The 18,830-nt window shown below is 35.1% G+C and overlaps 1 protein-coding gene across 3 annotated transcripts in view; it reads right to left on the reverse strand.

Annotated features, from left to right (window-relative positions):
* SMARCA5 (SNF2 related chromatin remodeling ATPase 5) overlaps positions 1–18,830 on the reverse strand; it is a 41,103-nt gene that overhangs the window by 18,850 nt on the left and 3,423 nt on the right. For all 3 annotated transcript variants that reach the window (XM_082728298.1, XM_082728297.1, XM_082728299.1), the window contains 8 exons: positions 17,912–17,986; positions 13,233–13,399; positions 8,572–8,672; positions 6,571–6,671; positions 5,690–5,869; positions 4,433–4,588; positions 4,207–4,338; positions 2,750–2,818 (listed from right to left, as the gene is read on the reverse strand). In XM_082728298.1, coding sequence (XP_082584424.1) covers positions 2,750–2,818; positions 4,207–4,338; positions 4,433–4,588; positions 5,690–5,869; positions 6,571–6,671; positions 8,572–8,672; positions 13,233–13,399; positions 17,912–17,986 — 981 coding nt within the window. The remainder of the gene's footprint in view (positions 1–2,749; positions 2,819–4,206; positions 4,339–4,432; positions 4,589–5,689; positions 5,870–6,570; positions 6,672–8,571; positions 8,673–13,232; positions 13,400–17,911; positions 17,987–18,830) is intronic.

An 18,830-nucleotide genomic window follows, 5' to 3' on the forward strand; every position in this document is an offset into this window, starting at 1 on the left:
CAGAGAAGGCGCCAGGGACCTGGGGGCGGGGGTACTACTGTGCTTTCATGTAGATTGTCCAACAGTACTTAAAGCTAGGTCCACATTAAAATGTTTTTATGGTTAGTTTTTAAATTTACTACTCTTTTGGTGGGGGGGGGATGAATGAAATGGGTGATGGGGATTAAGAGGTGCACTTGTGATGAGCACAGGGTGGTATATGGAACTGTTCAATCACTGATACAACACTGTATGGTAACTATATTGAAATTAATAAAAGAAAAAGAAAACTTAATGGAAATAAAAACAATAAAAATTTTACTACCCTTTTCTTATGGAAGTAGAACAAATCATGACTATACAGTTCAATAAATTTCAATCAAGTAAACATGCCCACGTAATCAACTTATCACCTAGATAAAAACAGAATACTGCAGAAACCCATCTTGGAACCTTCCCAGCCACCATCCGCCCTTAAATTTTAACATCATAGATTAGTTCTGCCTATTATTTTTAACTTTACATACATAGAATTATACAATACACACCCATTTTATCTCATTTCTTTTATTCAACATGTTTGCAAAACCTATCCATGTAGTATGTAGTTCGTTCTCATTAAATTTTAGAGTATCTACAAAACGAAAGATTCTCTATTTTTATCTTCCTATGTTTTATTTACACTAGCTTATAAAAATACGATCACAAAGAAATTAAAAACTGGTGAGAAAAACAATCAGCAACACTTCTCTAATGTCATCACGTAAGGAAGCAAGTATGGATAATCTTAGCTGACAGCCAGCATCCACTGCCAGATATGTTACCAAAGACCTTCAGGTCTACTGGGCCCTCTTCTAGAATTGTCCAGGTAAATGTAACTGGATAAATCCAGGTAAAACCAGCAAAGGAACCACCCAGCCAATCCGTAAATTCTAAAAATAGATACTATTAAGGGTTTTTGGTGGGAGAGGGGAGTACTTTGCAGTAACAGATAACTGATACATTAAGTGAAAATGATCTCATTCCTAAGTATACGATGCTAATTCTGAATACCCTTTTCATCAGAAGACCACAGGGAGCTAAGGTGGGAATTTCCAGACAGATACAGAAAGGTAACTACCAGACCTCTTCTCCCCGATTTGATAATCACTTTCATACTACTCTGAACAAAATAAAGGGCAATGCCAGAAGTGGCTGATTCTCTTATGTGGATTGTTTTAGTTTGCTTTACAGACATGCACCTATTTAATAAAGCAAAGTCTACATACACACTCCATACTCTAAACTGAATGCTTACGTGCCTAAATGCCACCTAATTTGAAACAAAGATGTCTAAGAGATTATCAGCTTCAAAAATTTAAAATAATAAAATTTCAGTACATGAGAATTTTAAAGTGGGTTATAATTAATTTATACAGAAACCAGTATTTAAACATTCAGGCTTAACTTTTCGCCTGTTCAAAGACCCACTATGAACCAGGCATTGTGCTAGAGATACAAATGTCTAAGACCGGTTTCCTGCCTTTGTATTTGCAATACAGCAGGAAAAAATCTGTAAATTAAACATTTCAACACCCAGTGCAAAGTCCTATGTTAGACTGCCTTGATAATTAAAAATGGGATAAAAAGAAGCTTCTAAGCTGGATTCACCCAGTATATTCAGTGGAAAAGGTGACATTACCTATACCTATACCTAGTGTTGGACTAGGTATCAGTGAAAAGTAGGAAAGGGGATACCAGATGTGGCAGAAAGGATCAGCACAAAGAGACTGAAATTAGTTCAATGTTTACAGAAAATTAATAGGGTCAGAAATTCTAATAAATTATATTGATATAAAAAGTGAAACAGAAGTTTGAGAATGTCAGAAAAGTTAAATCGTGGGGTTTAGGGAAGAGACTGACACCCCAGCGGACAACTGCAATGCTAAGCAACATATCTGGTCGTCACAAACGGGACATATTACTGGCATGTAGTGGGTAGAGGTGTCAAGAATGCTGCTAAACAGGAAAACCACCTTCCCTGTGCCCTCCCTTCAAAATTACCTAAACCGAAATGTCAAAAGTTAAGAACCTTTGCATTAGGTCATGAAAAGCCTTATATGCCATGCTTACAAGATCTGGATTTATTCTGCTAGTCAGACTGTCATATTCTGGATTCTGTTTGGGAATTATCTACCAACCAACTTTCACTTGTGAATCTTCATTAAAAAGTAAAAAAAGCTATGTATCACAGCAAGAACTTAGCAACTCTGCTCACAATGCACTACTATCAGTTGCTTATACACAGCTGCAGGATTTAAAAAACAAAAGATGGACCCCTTTAGCCTTTGAGAACCAAATCTCTTAGATTTAGATTACTTTTTCCACTCACTAAGTTAGGACTTCATCCTAGGTTCTAATACTAAAAGCACACTCCACAACCCCTCAGCCTCCAGTATAAGATTAATAATTAAGTAACAGGATTCAAATAGATCTAATTCTAGTCAATGTTTTTTTTTTCCAACAGAAAAATAATTCACTAATTTAACCCTCTATCATTTTTCCTATTAGAAGTATGCTTTAATCTTTTTTTAAAGATTTTATTTGTCAGAGAGACAGCACAAGCAGGGGGAGCGTCAGGCAGAGGGAGAAGCAGGCTCCCTGCTGAGCAAGGAGCCTGATGTGGGACTTGATCCCAAGACTCTGGGATCATGACCCAAGCCAAAGGCAGACACTAAACTGACTGAGCCACCCAGGGGTCCCTGCTTTAAGCTTATTCAAAAACACTTACCATATGAAGCCTCTCAACTAGTTTTTGATCCCCAAGGCAATTGTTTGTATCAAACCATGAATCAAAGTCCTAGTTAAAAAAATAAAAAAAAAAAAAATAAAGATCAGAAATATTAACTATAGGCATTAAACATAAAAACCCTATTTATGTTAGATGTAACAATGAATTCTAGAATTAGTATTTGAGCTGTGAACTTCAAAAATCATTTGGTTCAATTCTGTATTTTTCATGTGTCATTGTTAACAATTCATTAGAACTACCTTGAGAATTAGATTAAAAACATCAAGATGACAAGTTTCATAATGAATAGTTGGAAAGTTGTTCTACAGAATTTAAAAATTAATATTCTTGAAAAATCTTATTTTAGAAGACTACTCAGATTACTCAAACATGAAATTTTCAGAGCAGTGTCAATTTTAATAAAACTTATTAAAATTACCAGCATTTCATTAGTATTTGGTAGGATCTGAACAAGGATAACTTCCATATTCTTACCTCCTCAGCACCTCTGGTTTGTATTTGTGCTTTGTTAGTAAACATAATCTTAGAATTATGTTAACTACAACAAAGTTTTCACAGATCACTAAACAAATCAGAGTGATAATCCAGTAAAAAAAAAAAAAAAAAAAAAATCTCTAAAACAAAAACATTAAAATACACAAAAGCAGAACTAAAGTATTTTCCTGAGATTGACTGAATGTCTTCCAAGAAGGCAAATTTCACTATTCTTTTACAATGATCCTTAACACAACAACCCCAAATTAACCCTTTTGGAACTTAACTGAGCTCTTCAAAAGCCACACACATGCACAGTCTCTCTCTCTACCCACGGAAAAATAGTTCAAAAATGAACTCTGGTTCAGCAAAAAATTGTCATTACTGATAACAGACTTTAACATATATATTACGTGCTTAGGTATAACCAATAGTTTGAACATCTACTCAACCATTTTTATCAGGGCAAATAATCTATTTAAAGGTAAAGATTAGATTCCATGTTTGTAAGCCATAAAAAAAAGATGGCTAGACAGACTTTAGCAAATTTGAAGACCATCCTGGGGAAACACAGGCTATGTGAAGTTCACAACAAAGTCATTTGGGAAATAACTTGAGCAATACACCTTAAGGACACAAGCAATCCACGTACAACTGCTGAAATTCAGGGCAATGTGACTACCTATTTGGTATGTGAATCTATGACATTCCAGAGACAAAAAAACAACTGATTCATAAAATGATACTGAAATCAAAAGGCAAAAAAGTAAACTCTCAGGATACATAAAAAACTTGGCACATTACACCAGGATACTTAAAGTAAAAAATTAACAATTATCTCAAGTGGTGCTAAAATTACAATTATCTCAAGCAATGCTGAAAGACCAATTTTATTACAAAAATGTATAGCATTAAACAAAAACATTAAAAATTCCAACCAGAAAACAGTAAGACATACTTACATCTGCTGAATTAAAGACATCTGGCAACAAAAAATTAAGTAGTGACCAGAGCTCATGCAAGTTGTTTTGAAGAGGTGTTCCAGTTAATAATAGTCGATTTGTAGTCTTGAATTCCCTCACTATTTCTGACAACTAAAAGAACCAAATTCATCATTAGAATATTCTACACAATGATCAAATTCTAAATGGAGGCACAAATGATTTTTACTTCCAAATACCAAATTACCTTCGATTTTTCATTTTTGATCCTGTGAGCTTCATCTATAACTAAGTATCTCCAATTAAATTTTTTGAAAACAGATTTCTCTTTTATAAGCATTTCATAAGATGTTACACATACATCCCATTCTCCTGGTAATAAAACATCTCTGACAAAAGCAGCCTGTGTAGGTAGCAAGAGAAAAAAATTACATCATGCAGAAACGAACTACACATTAAAGGTACGGATGACAAGTTAATCTAACACAAAAAAAGGGGATGGAAAATATTAAAAAGGGATACTCTTCTATACTACGTAAGCCTCTAGAACCAACTCAAACTAATTTCATCAATCATTTCTAAGTGTCAAAGCCATTTAATAAAAAATAACCGACAAAACTGATCAGTGTACTTTAAGTTAAGTAAACTAACTCTTAAATGTATTCTCTTCATTTCTACCAGGTGCTGAAATTCTTAGGAACAGGTTTAGAAAGAGAGGGTGGTTTCTGCCATAGAGTGAAAACTTAAAGATGGTTTGCAGTTAAGCATTTTCATTCCTTTCATGTTTACATATCTAATAAAACTTTGTTATTATTACTCTTATTTTACAAGTTAAGAAACTAAAGCAAAAAGTGGTTTAAATTTGGCTCAAAAACATAAAAAGCAACTTAGTAACTTAAAATACACAAAGTTATCTATAAAAGGAGAAAAGCAATGATAGCTAAATAAAAAAAATTAAATACATTATTCTTCAATATAGTACATTTTAAAATCTGAGCTTTGTATTTTCAATAGTATTATTATTTTCATTATTTCCTTCCCAAAAATGTCATGACCATCATTTTAATTTATTTCAATAAATACCATACCAACTCACCAATATATTGTAACTGACCCAGTCCATCTTTAAAAATTACACTATTAATTAGCATTATGCAACATCAATCTAAAAAAATCTAGCTCCTCAATTATCCAACCAATTCACATATTCAAAACTTCTTTTAAGAATAAAAATGCTGTTTCTAGAATGAGAATATAGCCTTTGAGTTTATACAACCAATTCCAAAGTAAAAGAAACAAACTATACACTCATATGGCATGCTACAGTCTACAACTCCTTTCTCCAGAAGGATTCTTCACCACTAAGACAGTATTACATTTGTAAATTACTAATATTTGTGAAGACAAAGTTTATTACTGTACTCTTATCCCTCCTCAGCTGTCCCCCCAAACCTAAATTCAAATTCTTTAATATCAAAAATGTAACAAAACACAAAAAGCTTACTCTTTGTTCTTTATCGCCTATCAAACAAACAGATCTAAGCGTTGGTACCCATCTCTTGAATTCACTCATCCAGTTGTGTAATGTAGACTTAGGAACCAAAACCATATGAGGACCAGGAATGTTTCTATAGTGTTTCATGTACCCAAGAAGAGAAATTGTTTGAAGAGTCTTTCCCAGGCCCTGAAAGAAGAATCACAAAGCAATGAAAATCAAAACAAAATAGACACCCATATTTGTGTTTCCTCCTGATACATATAAATATTTAAAAGAAACACCTATATGGTTTATGATAGCTAACAAATGACAAAAACTTGATGTTTCAAGTTTAGCTGTGTTATGCTTTTTAATCTTCCCATGTCTACGAACAGGTACTACTAACCATACCCATAAGGCTCAGAAGTTTGAATTTCCCAAAGTCATGCAGCAGAGCTACAATGAAGACCCATTTCTTTTGACTCCGTACTTTTTTCAAGCAACTAAGTATTTTAGCACTTAGCTATATCGAAATTTGGAACACTGACTACATATCTACTCAATACTAAACAAAGATAAGTATTTTGAGACAGAACTATAATCACTAATGAATAAATTAACCTCCCCTTTTATAAAAATGAAGGGAAATGGCCAAAACAGTGCACTTTAAGAGTCTACCAAAAGTATGTTTCTCAAAATGTATTTACTTTTAAATTTATCACACTTTCATAAATAATAATTCCTCACAACTGAAGTACAGATTCTGCTTCTGTAACTAAACCAGGTTTGACAGAGGATTATTTTGCTAACAGTTCTGGATTATAATCATATCTTAACTTTTATAAATTTCATGGTACAAAATACTTTAAACTACAAAATATGGCCTTCTAAAAAACTACCAAACATACCATTTCATCTGCAAGGATACCATTGATGCCATTCTCATATAAAGAAATGAGCCAATTTAATCCTCGGACCTGATAATCTCTCAGTTTACCCCATTTAACATCTAAGAATAAAAGAAAAAACACAATGCACATTTTAAAGACATAAGAAATACAGAAAGGCAGTCCCCCCTTCGTTTGATAATTGGAGTTTTAACTTGGACCTACACAGGTTTACTCTGACTTTTCTGTCTTCAATTTCCAAGTCATTAGAGGCAACTGCTGTGATCTGGAGCAGGCAAGGAGTGAACGGATAGGGACAATAACCAAGTGGAGGGGCAGGGGAAACCCACAATTATAAAGCATCAGACTACCCACCCCAATCATTCAGTTCCTATGTTACCCATACACTGGTCCTAGAGACTCACCTTTTATATCTTTTTAATGTTATCACAAGTTTCTTTTTAAGACTGTAATTTACTGAGAGAGAGAATGAGAGCAGGAGCAGGGCAGAGGGAGAGGGAGTAGACTCGCCATGGAGCAGAGAGCCCAACATGGGGCTTCATCCCAGGACCCTGGGAGAATGACCTGAATCAAAGGCAAACGCTTAACTGACTGAGCCACCCAGCACCCCACAAGTGGTTCTAAACCAAGTGTTTCCACCTTCCATGATAATCCAAACAGACATTCTCTGGGAATTTAGTCTTCCTCCTAACAAAGGGGAAATAAGACAGGATATATGGAAACTGTTTTTCCAATACCTTCTCTAAGGTACTAAAAATTTGGAAGAACTAGAACTTACTTACTTTTCTAAGTTCAACAGGTCCTGTAAAGAGAAACAGTATCTCTTTTGGGGTTTACTACACACTTCCCACCTCAGAATAATTACTAAGTATATACATCACAATCACCAGATTTTTTTAACATGCACTCCTGTACCCCATCACCTTTCAAAAAACACTGCTTTAAAATGAAAAGGTAACCAATACTGGGAAAACTAGTTACAATGTAGGAATGTGAGAAAGAGGTAAGACAAACAATTCAAACTTCCTTCCTCCCTTGTACCATATACCTGGCTTTAGTCTCTAACTTCATGAAGGAAATGGAAACTGGTAACTAAAAAACATCTGAAGATAAATACTTTAAACAGGTTGCTGAATTTCTAACCAAGATACTGTCTTGCCTGAAGTTCAACTTGTTAAAGAGTTAAAGTTACAGTTAATTAAACAAGTCAAAACTGTATGTCCTATATTGACCTTTCTAAATTTCTGTTGTTCACAACCACTTCGATCACACAAATCAATTATCAAGTAAGAAAGAGGAAGATCAGGAAAAAAATGCTAGGCTGCAGTAAAGACAAATGTGCCGCCAGACTATCAAGATTATACAGAAATAAAATTCAAAAACCTGGTTACCCAATTTTCCTTTGGAAAACCATTAATAACAAATATTTCAGAAAAAAATTTAAAACAAACTAATACAAAATCTTGACATCAGTTAACAGAAGTCTTCATGAAGTGCTTTTTTTAAACATTACATTTTTCTAATCAGGGGCAAATATAAAGCAGAAACTATTACTAGTTTTACATATACATTCAGGCAACAATAAAAACACAAGGCATGTTATGCCCCTTTGAAATACAGTACCGCTAGCATACAAATATACTACCATTTCCATTAAAAAAAATCTGGTTCACAATCAATAAATTTCAAAAGATTACTAAAAATTCCCTTTATAAATTACAGCCAGGACAAATAAAACTTTAACCAAAGGAAGTCTCAAAAGCGGAATTTTTTTTTTTTTTTTTTTTATTTGACAGAGAGAGATCACAAGTAGGCAGAGAGGCAGGCAGAGAGAGAGAGGAGGAAGCAGGCTCCCTGTGGAGCAGAGAGCCTGATGCGGGGCTCGATCCCAGGACCCTGAGATCATGACCTGAGCCGAAGGCAGTGGCTTAACCCACTGAGCCACCCAGGCGCCCCAAAAGCGGAATTTTAAAAAATCAAATAAATATGTATACAACATACATGATGGAGAATCTTCAAATCGAGTGCAAACATTGGTTGCTTTAGAGCTTTCTGTTAATAGTTCTTCATCTTCCTCTTGCTCTGTTCTACGATGTCGGTAGCTGTCAAGTTCAAAATGAAATCAATTGATTAGCACTTTAAACTTTAACTATAGTTACTATTTCAACAAAATGGTTAAGTGGCTGACCAAGATTCCACAGTAATTTTTTTTTTTAATGTATTTAGTTGACAGAGAGAGAGATCACAAGTAGGCAGAGAGGCAGGCAGAGAGAGAGAGAAGGAAGCAGGCTCCCCTCCGAGCAGAGAGCCCGACATAGGACTCAATCCCAGGATCCCAAGATCATGACCCGAGCTGAAGGCAGAGGCTTAAACCACTGAGCCACCCAGGCGCCCCATCCACAGTAATTTTTAAGAGGCATTTAAATTAAGGCTAGAAAAGTGGAACAGTACAAATTATTAGTAAACTTAAACCTGAAACATTTTACATGGCTAAGATATATATACTATTGTTAAAACAGAGTAACACCTGAAGTAATGGAATAATCTCATTTCAAGGAACTACAGTTAGAAAAATCTCATAATCTCTAATTTAAAGTTATCTTTTTAAGTATTTCTGCCAGAAAATAGCTCCAGAAATCACATTTTAAAAACCGAAACTTTTTTTTATTTGAGAGCGAGTGAGTGCAGAGTGTAGAGGCAAAGGGAGAGAGAAGAAAAAAAGCAGACTCCACACTGAGCTCAGAATCCAATGCAGGGCTCCATCTAAAAACCCTGAGATCACACACCTGAACTGAATGAAACCTAGGAACAGGACACTCAACCCACTGCGCCACCTAGGTAACTCTTAAGAACTACAACTTTAAGAAGGATGAGACTGTGCCACTGGAGACAACATGGATGTACCTAGAGGGTATTATGCTAAGTGAAATAAGTCAGAATGAGAATGACAAATATATGACTTCACTCATATATGAAATGTAAAATAAAAAAGGAATTAACAAAAAGCAAAATCAGAACTATAAACACAGAAAGCTGATGGCTACCAGGGGGAAGACGGGTGGCTGGGGGGGCAGGGGGGGCACTGAGCAAATGGGGAGAGGTACAACCTTCCAGTTATGGAATGGGTAAGTCACAGGAATAAAAAGCAGAACACAGGAATACAATCAATAATGTTAATAGCAATGTAATAGAACAGATGGTAGCTACACTTGTGAATGAACATAGCAGAATGTATAAACTTGTAGAATCACACTAAGCTGTACACCTAAAACTAATGTAACACTTCACGTCAACTATACTCAAAAATTAAAAAAAAAAAAAAAAAAAAACTTTCACTATGATAAACGTATAGCATTATGAATAGAGCTGTGGAATCACTGTTGTACCCCTGAAACTAATGTAACATTGAGTGTCAACCATGCTTCTATTAAGAATATACTGTGTTTTAAAATGAGTAAAAACTACAACTTTCACCAAAAGCTGCAAAACATGCAAAATACTTAGTGCTCAAGCTGTGACCCTTTTTTGTTTGTTTTGTTTTTAAGATTTTATTTGAGAGAGAGAGCATGAGCGGGGAAGAGGAGAAGAAAGCAGGCTTCCCACAAGCAGGGAGCCCAATGTGGGGCTCTATCCCAGGACCCTGGGATCATGACCTGAGCCGAAAGTAGATGCTTAACTAAGCCATCCAGGCGCCCCAAGAAATCCATTTACAAGCATCCTCAGATGTAGTTACCACAGACTTCCTAGGGCAGAATTTATTCCTTCAGGGAGTTTAGGCAGGATACTTTCTTAAGGGGCAGAAAATCCACTCAAGTCAGCTTACAGTTATGTAAGAGGAAATGTATTGGTTCATGTTACTGGAAAGTCTAGGAATTCATAGCTTCAGGCATGGCTAGATCCAGGTGCTTAAACATCCTGCCCAACTCCCCTACCTCAGATGTCCTCTGAACTGCTCTTCCTACAGAATGGCAGGACTGTCATCTTCGAGCAATGACTCTTAAGCTAGATATTTATCAGAATTACTCAAAGCTTTTTGGAAATGCTCAGATTCTTGATCCCAAGAGAGTTGGGACATTCCCCCTTAAAAGCTAATTTTCTACAGTTCTAATATTGCCAAACTTCTTAATCTCTAATGGGCTCAGGTTAGTAAAAAGTACTTACTCTCTAATTCTGAAGCTTCCAATTTTGTATCTTCATTACTTTCAACAAATATTTTCATTTAAATTAGAAAAGACTACATTTAATTTATAGCTTGATTTCTACCAAAACTACATGCTTGATGGAAGAGGATAATCAGTCTTCTCAAAAAAAGCATTCCTCAGAAACTCAGACCAAGACAGTAAATAAATGCAAGAATATTCTTGCTTCTTTTATATGCTTCAAATTAGAATGTCTTAGTATGTTATTTCTCATACTTCTCTACATTCTAACCATATGAAACTTAGTATAAAGATGACCCTCAATTCTAATTTATTTTCCCCAAACTAGGAAAGAACTTTTACTTTTTTAAGAAATAAAATCTCACAGTCTATTATCAAGATGGTATTATTATGGTTATAAAACTGAAGATAAAGGCTCGAGTGAGCTTATTGTTTCAAATTGAGGGTTCACTGAATGATAGAAGGAACAGAAAAACATATTGTTCTTATACTCAAGGACAGTACCATCACCCTAATTACTCTGCATAAGCTAACTTTCCACTTCAGATGGCTTCAAGGATAGAGAAAAAAATCTGTTAACCAATAACACCAGTAAGAACAAGCTGAACAATTTATTATTTACTATAGAATACCTTTATCTTACATAATCTTAAAGCTGTTTCTCTTCATGGAATCCTATTAACCACCTGTATCATAAAAACATCCACTACAGTACTTGGCATTTCTAGAACAGGAGACCAGATGCCATTTAAATAGCTGCAAGGGGTGCCCGGTGGCTCAGCTGACTCAATTTTGGTTCAGGCCATGACCTCAGGGTCTTGAGATAAAGCCTTGCATCCAGCTCCCTACTGGGCATGGAACCTGACTGAGATTCTCTCTCCTTCCCTCTGCTTCCACTCTCTCTCAAAAAAGTTTTTTAAATTTTTAAGTAAAAAATAAAAATACAAATAAATAGAACCAAACTTCTCAAGTCTGAACTATTTAAATACATCTGAAGTGCAAATGTCCCTTTTAGGAATTCTCTAAGTACTAAAACAAAAGCACTCTGGGTATACATAATGGATAAGGCATAAAATATATGAGTGGAATACTCCATATAAGATTAAGGTATTATGGGACGCCTGAGTAGCTCAGTCAGTTAAGTGTCTGCCTTCAGCTCCGGTCAGGATCCCAGGGTCCTATGATAGAGTCCTGGCTCCATGCTCAGCAGGGAGTCTGCTTCTCCCTCTGCCTGACACTCCCCATTTGTGCTCTGACAAGTAAATAAAATCTTAAAAAAAAAAAAAAAACGATAAAGGTATGCTCATGCTTTCTGATGAAAATCCCTTCAAGGTACAGCTCATGCTTCTGTGTTTCCATAAACTGTACAGTAAATTTAACGTTGTTGAGAGCAGTTTGTAATAACCTCTTTTAGATAATTTAGTGGATTTAATTACTGATTATTTTCCATTTTTCGCTTTGGGAATTACATGGTCATTCCAAGGAATTGAAATTACACTACAGCTATTAATATCAAATCTTTCAGTTATAACTAAACATCTTAATTACCCAACCAGCACAAAAATTCCAAGAAACTATTTATGAACTGAACATGAGTTATTTTACATGTTTTAAACAACCACCTAAGGGCAGCATACAACTTGACACTTCAATTTGTAGGACAATTAAGTAATAAAAATTTTAGGGAAGCCTGGGTGCCTCAGTTGTTAAGCAGCTGCCTTCAGCTCAGGTCATGATCCCAGGGTCCTGGGATCACACCCCACTTCGGACTCCCTGCTCGGCTGGAAGCCTGCTTCTCCTTCTCCCACTCCCCCTCCTTGTGTTCCTTCCCTCACTGTGTCTCTCTGTGTCAAAAAAACAAAATCTTTTAAAAAAATTTTAAACAAAATGCCATGGTATAAATCATTACAACATTCCATACCCAAGCAGACTTCAAATAAAAGCAATCCCCTTGATGCCTGTATGTGGTTTATGCCTACAGAATACCCCAAATCAGACCTAAAGTCAAGCTTGGATTATTCTGATTACTTCTGTGTGATTTTAAATAGGCTGCTTCACCTCTACATTTGTTCCCTCTCCAAGGAATAGATAAACACCTGAATTCATAAACAGGATAATGCCATAAAGCTAAAGCATTATACATTATTCTTATTTATACACGTACGGCTACATCCTGTTAAGCCAACTGGGTCCAAGTAAGTAATACCCCTAAAACGATTTTTTTTTAAAGATTTTATTTATTTATTTGACAGACAGAGGTCACAAGTAGGCAGAGAAGCAGGCAGAGAGAGAAGGGAAGCAGGTTCCCTGCTGAGCAGAGAACCTGATGCAGGGCTCAATCCAGGATCTTAGCATCATGACCTGAGCCGAAGGCAGAGGCTTTAACCCACTGAGCCACCCAGGCGCCCCTAAAACGATTTTTTTTAATAAAGTGATTTTATGCCTCTAATGAAGTTTATCAAAAATAAATATTTCAACTATGAAATATAAACTATTACTCACTCGCCAACCGATAACAAGTTTTGTTTTTCATCCTTTTTTATTCGTGGGCGCCCTGGTTTCATCTTCAAAGGTGAGGTTGGAGTCTTCTGAGCAGCAGGCTGGATGAAATGTGCAAACAGCTCTGTCTGCTTTAATAAATATTCAAATCTATTTGCTCGGTCAGTTTGCTGCAAAATAAGTTTTAAGACATGTTTTATCAGAATATTAATATAACATCAGAAATCAAAGTTTCAACATGCCTCTATACAATGAACTCAGCAATAAAAAGGAACAAATTACTGAGACACGCAACAACACAGTTGAGTTGCAATAGCATTATACAAAAACAACAACACAGCATCATACTAAGTTAAAGAAGCCAGAGAAAAACTACATACTATGATTCCACTTACACAAAATTATAGCTAGTGATAGAAAGCAGATCTGAAGTGTCAATGGGATAAAAACAAGAGCAAACTTTTTAGGGAATAACAGAACTGTCCTACATCATGACCGTAAGGTGGCTGACGGCATGAATCTGCCAAAACTCAGATTTAAAGTTGAAACTGTCATATGTCAATTATACATTAATATAGTGGGCCATAAAATATCATAAATTAAGACATTGTTCAATACAAGTGAAGTTATTCAGAAATGGAGAAATTGCACTGATCATTTATCAGTTCAGCTGTGCCAAATATTAAAAAGGTAGCAAGTTAAAAAAACATTTATTAAGGGGTACCTGGATGGCTCAGTGGTACAGCACATGACTCTCAATCTCAGAGCTGAGGAGTTCAAGATCCACATCAGGCACTGGGATTACTTTAAAAAAAAAAAAGGGTCGGGGGGGCATCTGGGTGGCTCAGTTGGTTAAGCAACTGCCTTCGGCTCAGGTCATGATCTCAGGGTCCTGGGACTGAGCCCCACATCAGAGTCTGCTTCTAACTCTCCCTCCCCTCGTGCTTTCTCTAATAATAAAATCTTTTAAAAAATCTATTAAGTTCATGAAATATTCATTAACCCAATGCAGTTAATACTATTCCTTCCTTTCACGTCTAATCTGCCACTTTGAAATGTTCCCTATTATCACACTAAAAGAATGGAATATGAATCAAAAAAAAAACTTAAGATCCTTGAAATCAGCATGCTTCTCCATAATAATTTCCTGAAGACATGCTTCAGTTTTTTGTTTTTGAAAATTACAAACTTTTTTAAAGTACTAAGATTACCTATGTGTATTTTGCAGTATTTCGTTTCTTAATGCATATATAATAAAAAAGCCAAGAACATACAACTATAAAATATTGGGGCTGAAAAAGTCTATTCAATTATTATAATTATGTTTGGAATCAAAAGAAGTAAGCTCTAGAAATTAACTCAGACAGGTCAGAGCTAGACATTTTAAGGCAAAACCTATTCTGCAGTATCAAAAGTCACTAAGTATTCTGCACTTCTTTCAAAAGTTTCAATAAATATCTTCTTAAATAGCTGTTGTAATTCAACAACTACTTTTTTGTACCTACCAGAAAGGCACATTTTTTCTATTATAGTCCAGTATCAAAAAAATAAACCTTAGCGATTATTTGAGATTGTGTCAAAGATAATAAATGCTCAGAAGATAAAGCAGGGTAAAAGGAACTGGAATGGCACTAAAATTTTAATAGGGATGACCAAGAAAATCCCAAGACATGATGTTTTAACAGAGAAGGGGTGCCCCCTGGCCCCCATTGATAGATCTTAACACAAGTCTCTAATTTTCAAAAACCTTTAATGGCTCTTGATGTTCTAGGATTTTCAAACTGCGCTTCATGACCCATCAGAACAAAATATCCAAGACCTTCTACATGATCAAGTTTTGAACTACTGCCTTAAGGAATTATGTATAATTTCACCACAGTTCCACACAACTGTCAATGATTTCAAAACTCTCATCAATGGTTCATCCAAGTGGTAGTGGGATTATAAACTAGTTGCAAAGAACCAAGGAATTCAGAACATTTAAAGAATAAGCTTTCAGGGACGCCTGGGTGGCTCAGTTGGTTGGGCATCTGCCTTCGGCTCAGGTCATGATCCCGGCGTCCTGGGATCGAGTCCCACATCGGGCTCCTTGCTCCACGGGGAGCCTGCTTCTCCCTCTGACTCTGCCTGCCACTCTGTCTGCCTGTGCTCGCTCTCGCTCTCTCTCTCTGACTAAATAAATTTAAAAAAAATATATATTAAAAAAAAAAAAAAAGAATAAGCTTTCAGCAGAATTGTGGCAAAGGTTGAAGGAAAAACAGGCAAATACCTGGTTTAGAATAAGAATATTAAAATTAAAATGATCTGAGATCTTAAAGAGAAAGGAGAAAACTAACAGATCCTTAAAAAGTAGAAACAGAATAAGATTACGAACCTGAAGGACATAAATCATAAAATCAAATGAAAGATTAAAATCAACAGCTTAAAACCAGCTTCCTTCTCTGAGACAAGAGAAAATGACACAGACCAGGTATAGACCATACATATTCGGAAATAAGAAATAAACTGAAGATAGGCCTATAATTAGTTGTGGAAGAAGCCTGAAAATAAGGGTGGTAGAAATGGAATAACAGGTTTATCCAGAGCAGTAACATTTTTAGATAGCTAAATGGATTGTTGCAAAATAAATACTGAAAGCATAAAAGAGTATAAAAACCATAAATTTATTCTGGTACCTATCAGCACTATTATTTAGTTTTCTCAAGTAGTACTCAGCATCCTTGGTTTAAGAATGAAGAGTGGATACTGAGACTTACCTATGGTTTGAAACTAGCAGATGATAAGGGAACTTGCTTAAAAGAAATCAAGATCATGACTGGTGAAAAAGTGAAAAGATCATAACTAGGAAACTGAAAAACTTGGAAGAGATTTGGAAGAGGCCAGATCATTAAAAAGGAAACAAATATAGAAGCCAACAAAATAAGCCATCCAATTAAAGAATACTGAATAGGGCAGTGGAGGGAAGGAAGTATTTATGAGGTTGAACTTGCAAGACTACTAATATTATGAAGTGCTATCATGGACAGCTTGGATATATATTAACATTGACTGAGATAACACTAAGTACATATGTGAAGTAGAGAAAATAAATTCAATTTTGGATATTCCTAAGAAATACCAAAAGGACTTAAATGTCCAACAAACAAATGTTAATAATTTAATGGCTGGAAGCATCTGGGCTAGAGATAAATACTGAGAAGGCTTCAGTTTAAAGAAAACCAGTGACAGAGTCACCTGGCTGATTCAGCCAGTGGAGCATGCGACTCTTGATCTTGGGGTTAAATCTGAGCCCCATGTTACTTAAAAATAAAATCTTAAAGGGGCGCCTGGGTGGCTCAGTGGGTTAAGCCTCTGCCTTCAGCTCAGGTCAAGATCTCAGTGTCCTGGGATCAAGCACCACATCTGGGCTCTCTGCTCAGTGGGGAGCCTGCTTCCCTCTCTCTCTCTGCCTCCCTCTCTGCCTACTTGTGATCTCTCTCTCTGTGTCAAATAAATAAATAAAATCTTTAAAAAAATAAATAAATAAAATCTTTTAAAAAAAAAAAAAAGGAAAAACAAAGCCAATGACAAGGATTGAACTGTCTGAGAAGAAATGTTCAGGATATGATGAAGGAGAACAAAAGAATAGTCAAGTAAATAAGGTACCATCATCAAGGAAAAAAAGATCTCTCAAGGTAAGTGAAAATTCTGAGGAGTGGTCAACAATATTAGACACAAGTGAGATGAAGAATGAAAGTAAAATTAAGCTATAAATTGGAAATTAGATCCACTAATACAGTGTTAACAACAGAACATAAATTGTGAAGGGTATGAGGAAATTATGGGAAGGTGGAGCTGGGAAAATACATCTTTTTCTTAAGTAAGTCTGAGAGCAAACAAAAGATATAGGACAATTACAGATACACACATATATAAAATATAACAGAAATCCTATATAATGTCATTTAATGAAATCTTGCCATTTACAACATGGATGGGACCTAGAAAGTGTAATGCTAAGTGAAATAAATCCGTCAGAGAAAGACAAATACCCTATGATTTCACTTGTATGTGAATTTAAGAAACAAAACAAGAGAAAAAAAGACTCTTAAATATACAGAACTGGTGGTTACCAGAGGGAGTGAAATAGGTGATAAGAACTAAGTAACGTACAGAATTAGTGGGTAACTGTATTGCACACCTGAAGCTAATATAACACTATACAGTAATTACACTGGAATTAAAATAAAAAATAAAAAGTGACATTTATATTTTACATATTACTACGTTTATCAGGCACATTATGTATGCATATACATATCATATATTCAAAAATGCATATATTTTAGGATTTTGAAACTATGTAAGAGATTCAAAAATATCTACTGATCTTGAAGAGAAAATCAAAGGTTGAAGAAAAAGCAAGTTTCAAAAAATACTGGATAAAATATATTACATATCAGATATTGATCTAGAGGAGGAACATATCCCATACATTTATATAATACTATTAGGTATGTTCATGTAATATTTCTCCATTTGCTTTACACAGGCAAGTAACAAAAATTATAGTATCCCATGTTACACATATTTCCACTGGGGATATCTGTGACTCAACTATAAAAGTTAAATGCAGAAGTTTGGTCCATTCAATCACCTAAATAAAAGTTATTACAAACTCTATTTATATACCTAGAGCATACCATTTTTTCTTCATAGGTAGGATCTGGTTCTTGAATTTCTTTTTGCTTTCCAGGAGATGCGTCATCAAATACTTCCTGGTAGGAGGGAAAAATCATGGATTGTTCTTCAAAAATAGTTAACACACCATTATTAAACTAGTTTCTGCTCAAACCACATTCTAAGTAATATATTTCTATCCCAAACTTGCTAGATACTTAAATGGCTATAATCTAATCTGACAGAGTATTTTGATAAAACTAAATGCCACAATAACAACCTATTTAACCCAAATATATAAACTGCATGGCTTTGGCCAAGAGTAAAACACAAGACTATTATCACATCATCCTAGAATAGAATAACTTTCAACAAATCTGTTTCTTTTTCTATTCAATAAATATTATGAAACCAAATTAAACACTATATAATGTGAAGAAATCATGTTTCCTTTTAATCATAAAACTTCAGTATCTGCTGTGCTTCTACATAAATGTCTACATAAATATACACCTAGAAATTACCATCATTAGTCAGCCTGATTTCCATCTTCTCGAACAATACAAAAAATTTATCATGCATCCTAAATCTCTTATTTCTTAACTACAAATTAGTAACAAATATCCTTTCTTGCAAAAATTTATTCACTCTGACATTCAAAATGCCACAAACAAAAACAGCAACAACTACTCCACTAATTTCTACTGATCTGTCAAAAAAACAACTAAAGAACAGTTGGTAAAAGTATAATTTTCATTTACAATGTACAAATCCGTGCTTGGGCAATATGTACTATTATAAAGTTATCTGTGATTTAAAAATTGGGGGACTGGATTTGGTACAGTACCAGAACTGAGAGGTCAAATTACCTAAATTCTAATCTAACTTCATTGCTAAGATCTTTAGGCACCTGTGTCACCTTCAAGCTCATCGCAAATCTCT

The sequence above is a fragment of the Mustela nivalis genome, assembly GCF_964662115.1.
Source record: "Mustela nivalis genome assembly, chromosome: 4".
In the NCBI taxonomy this organism is placed as follows: domain Eukaryota; kingdom Metazoa; phylum Chordata; class Mammalia; order Carnivora; family Mustelidae; genus Mustela; species Mustela nivalis.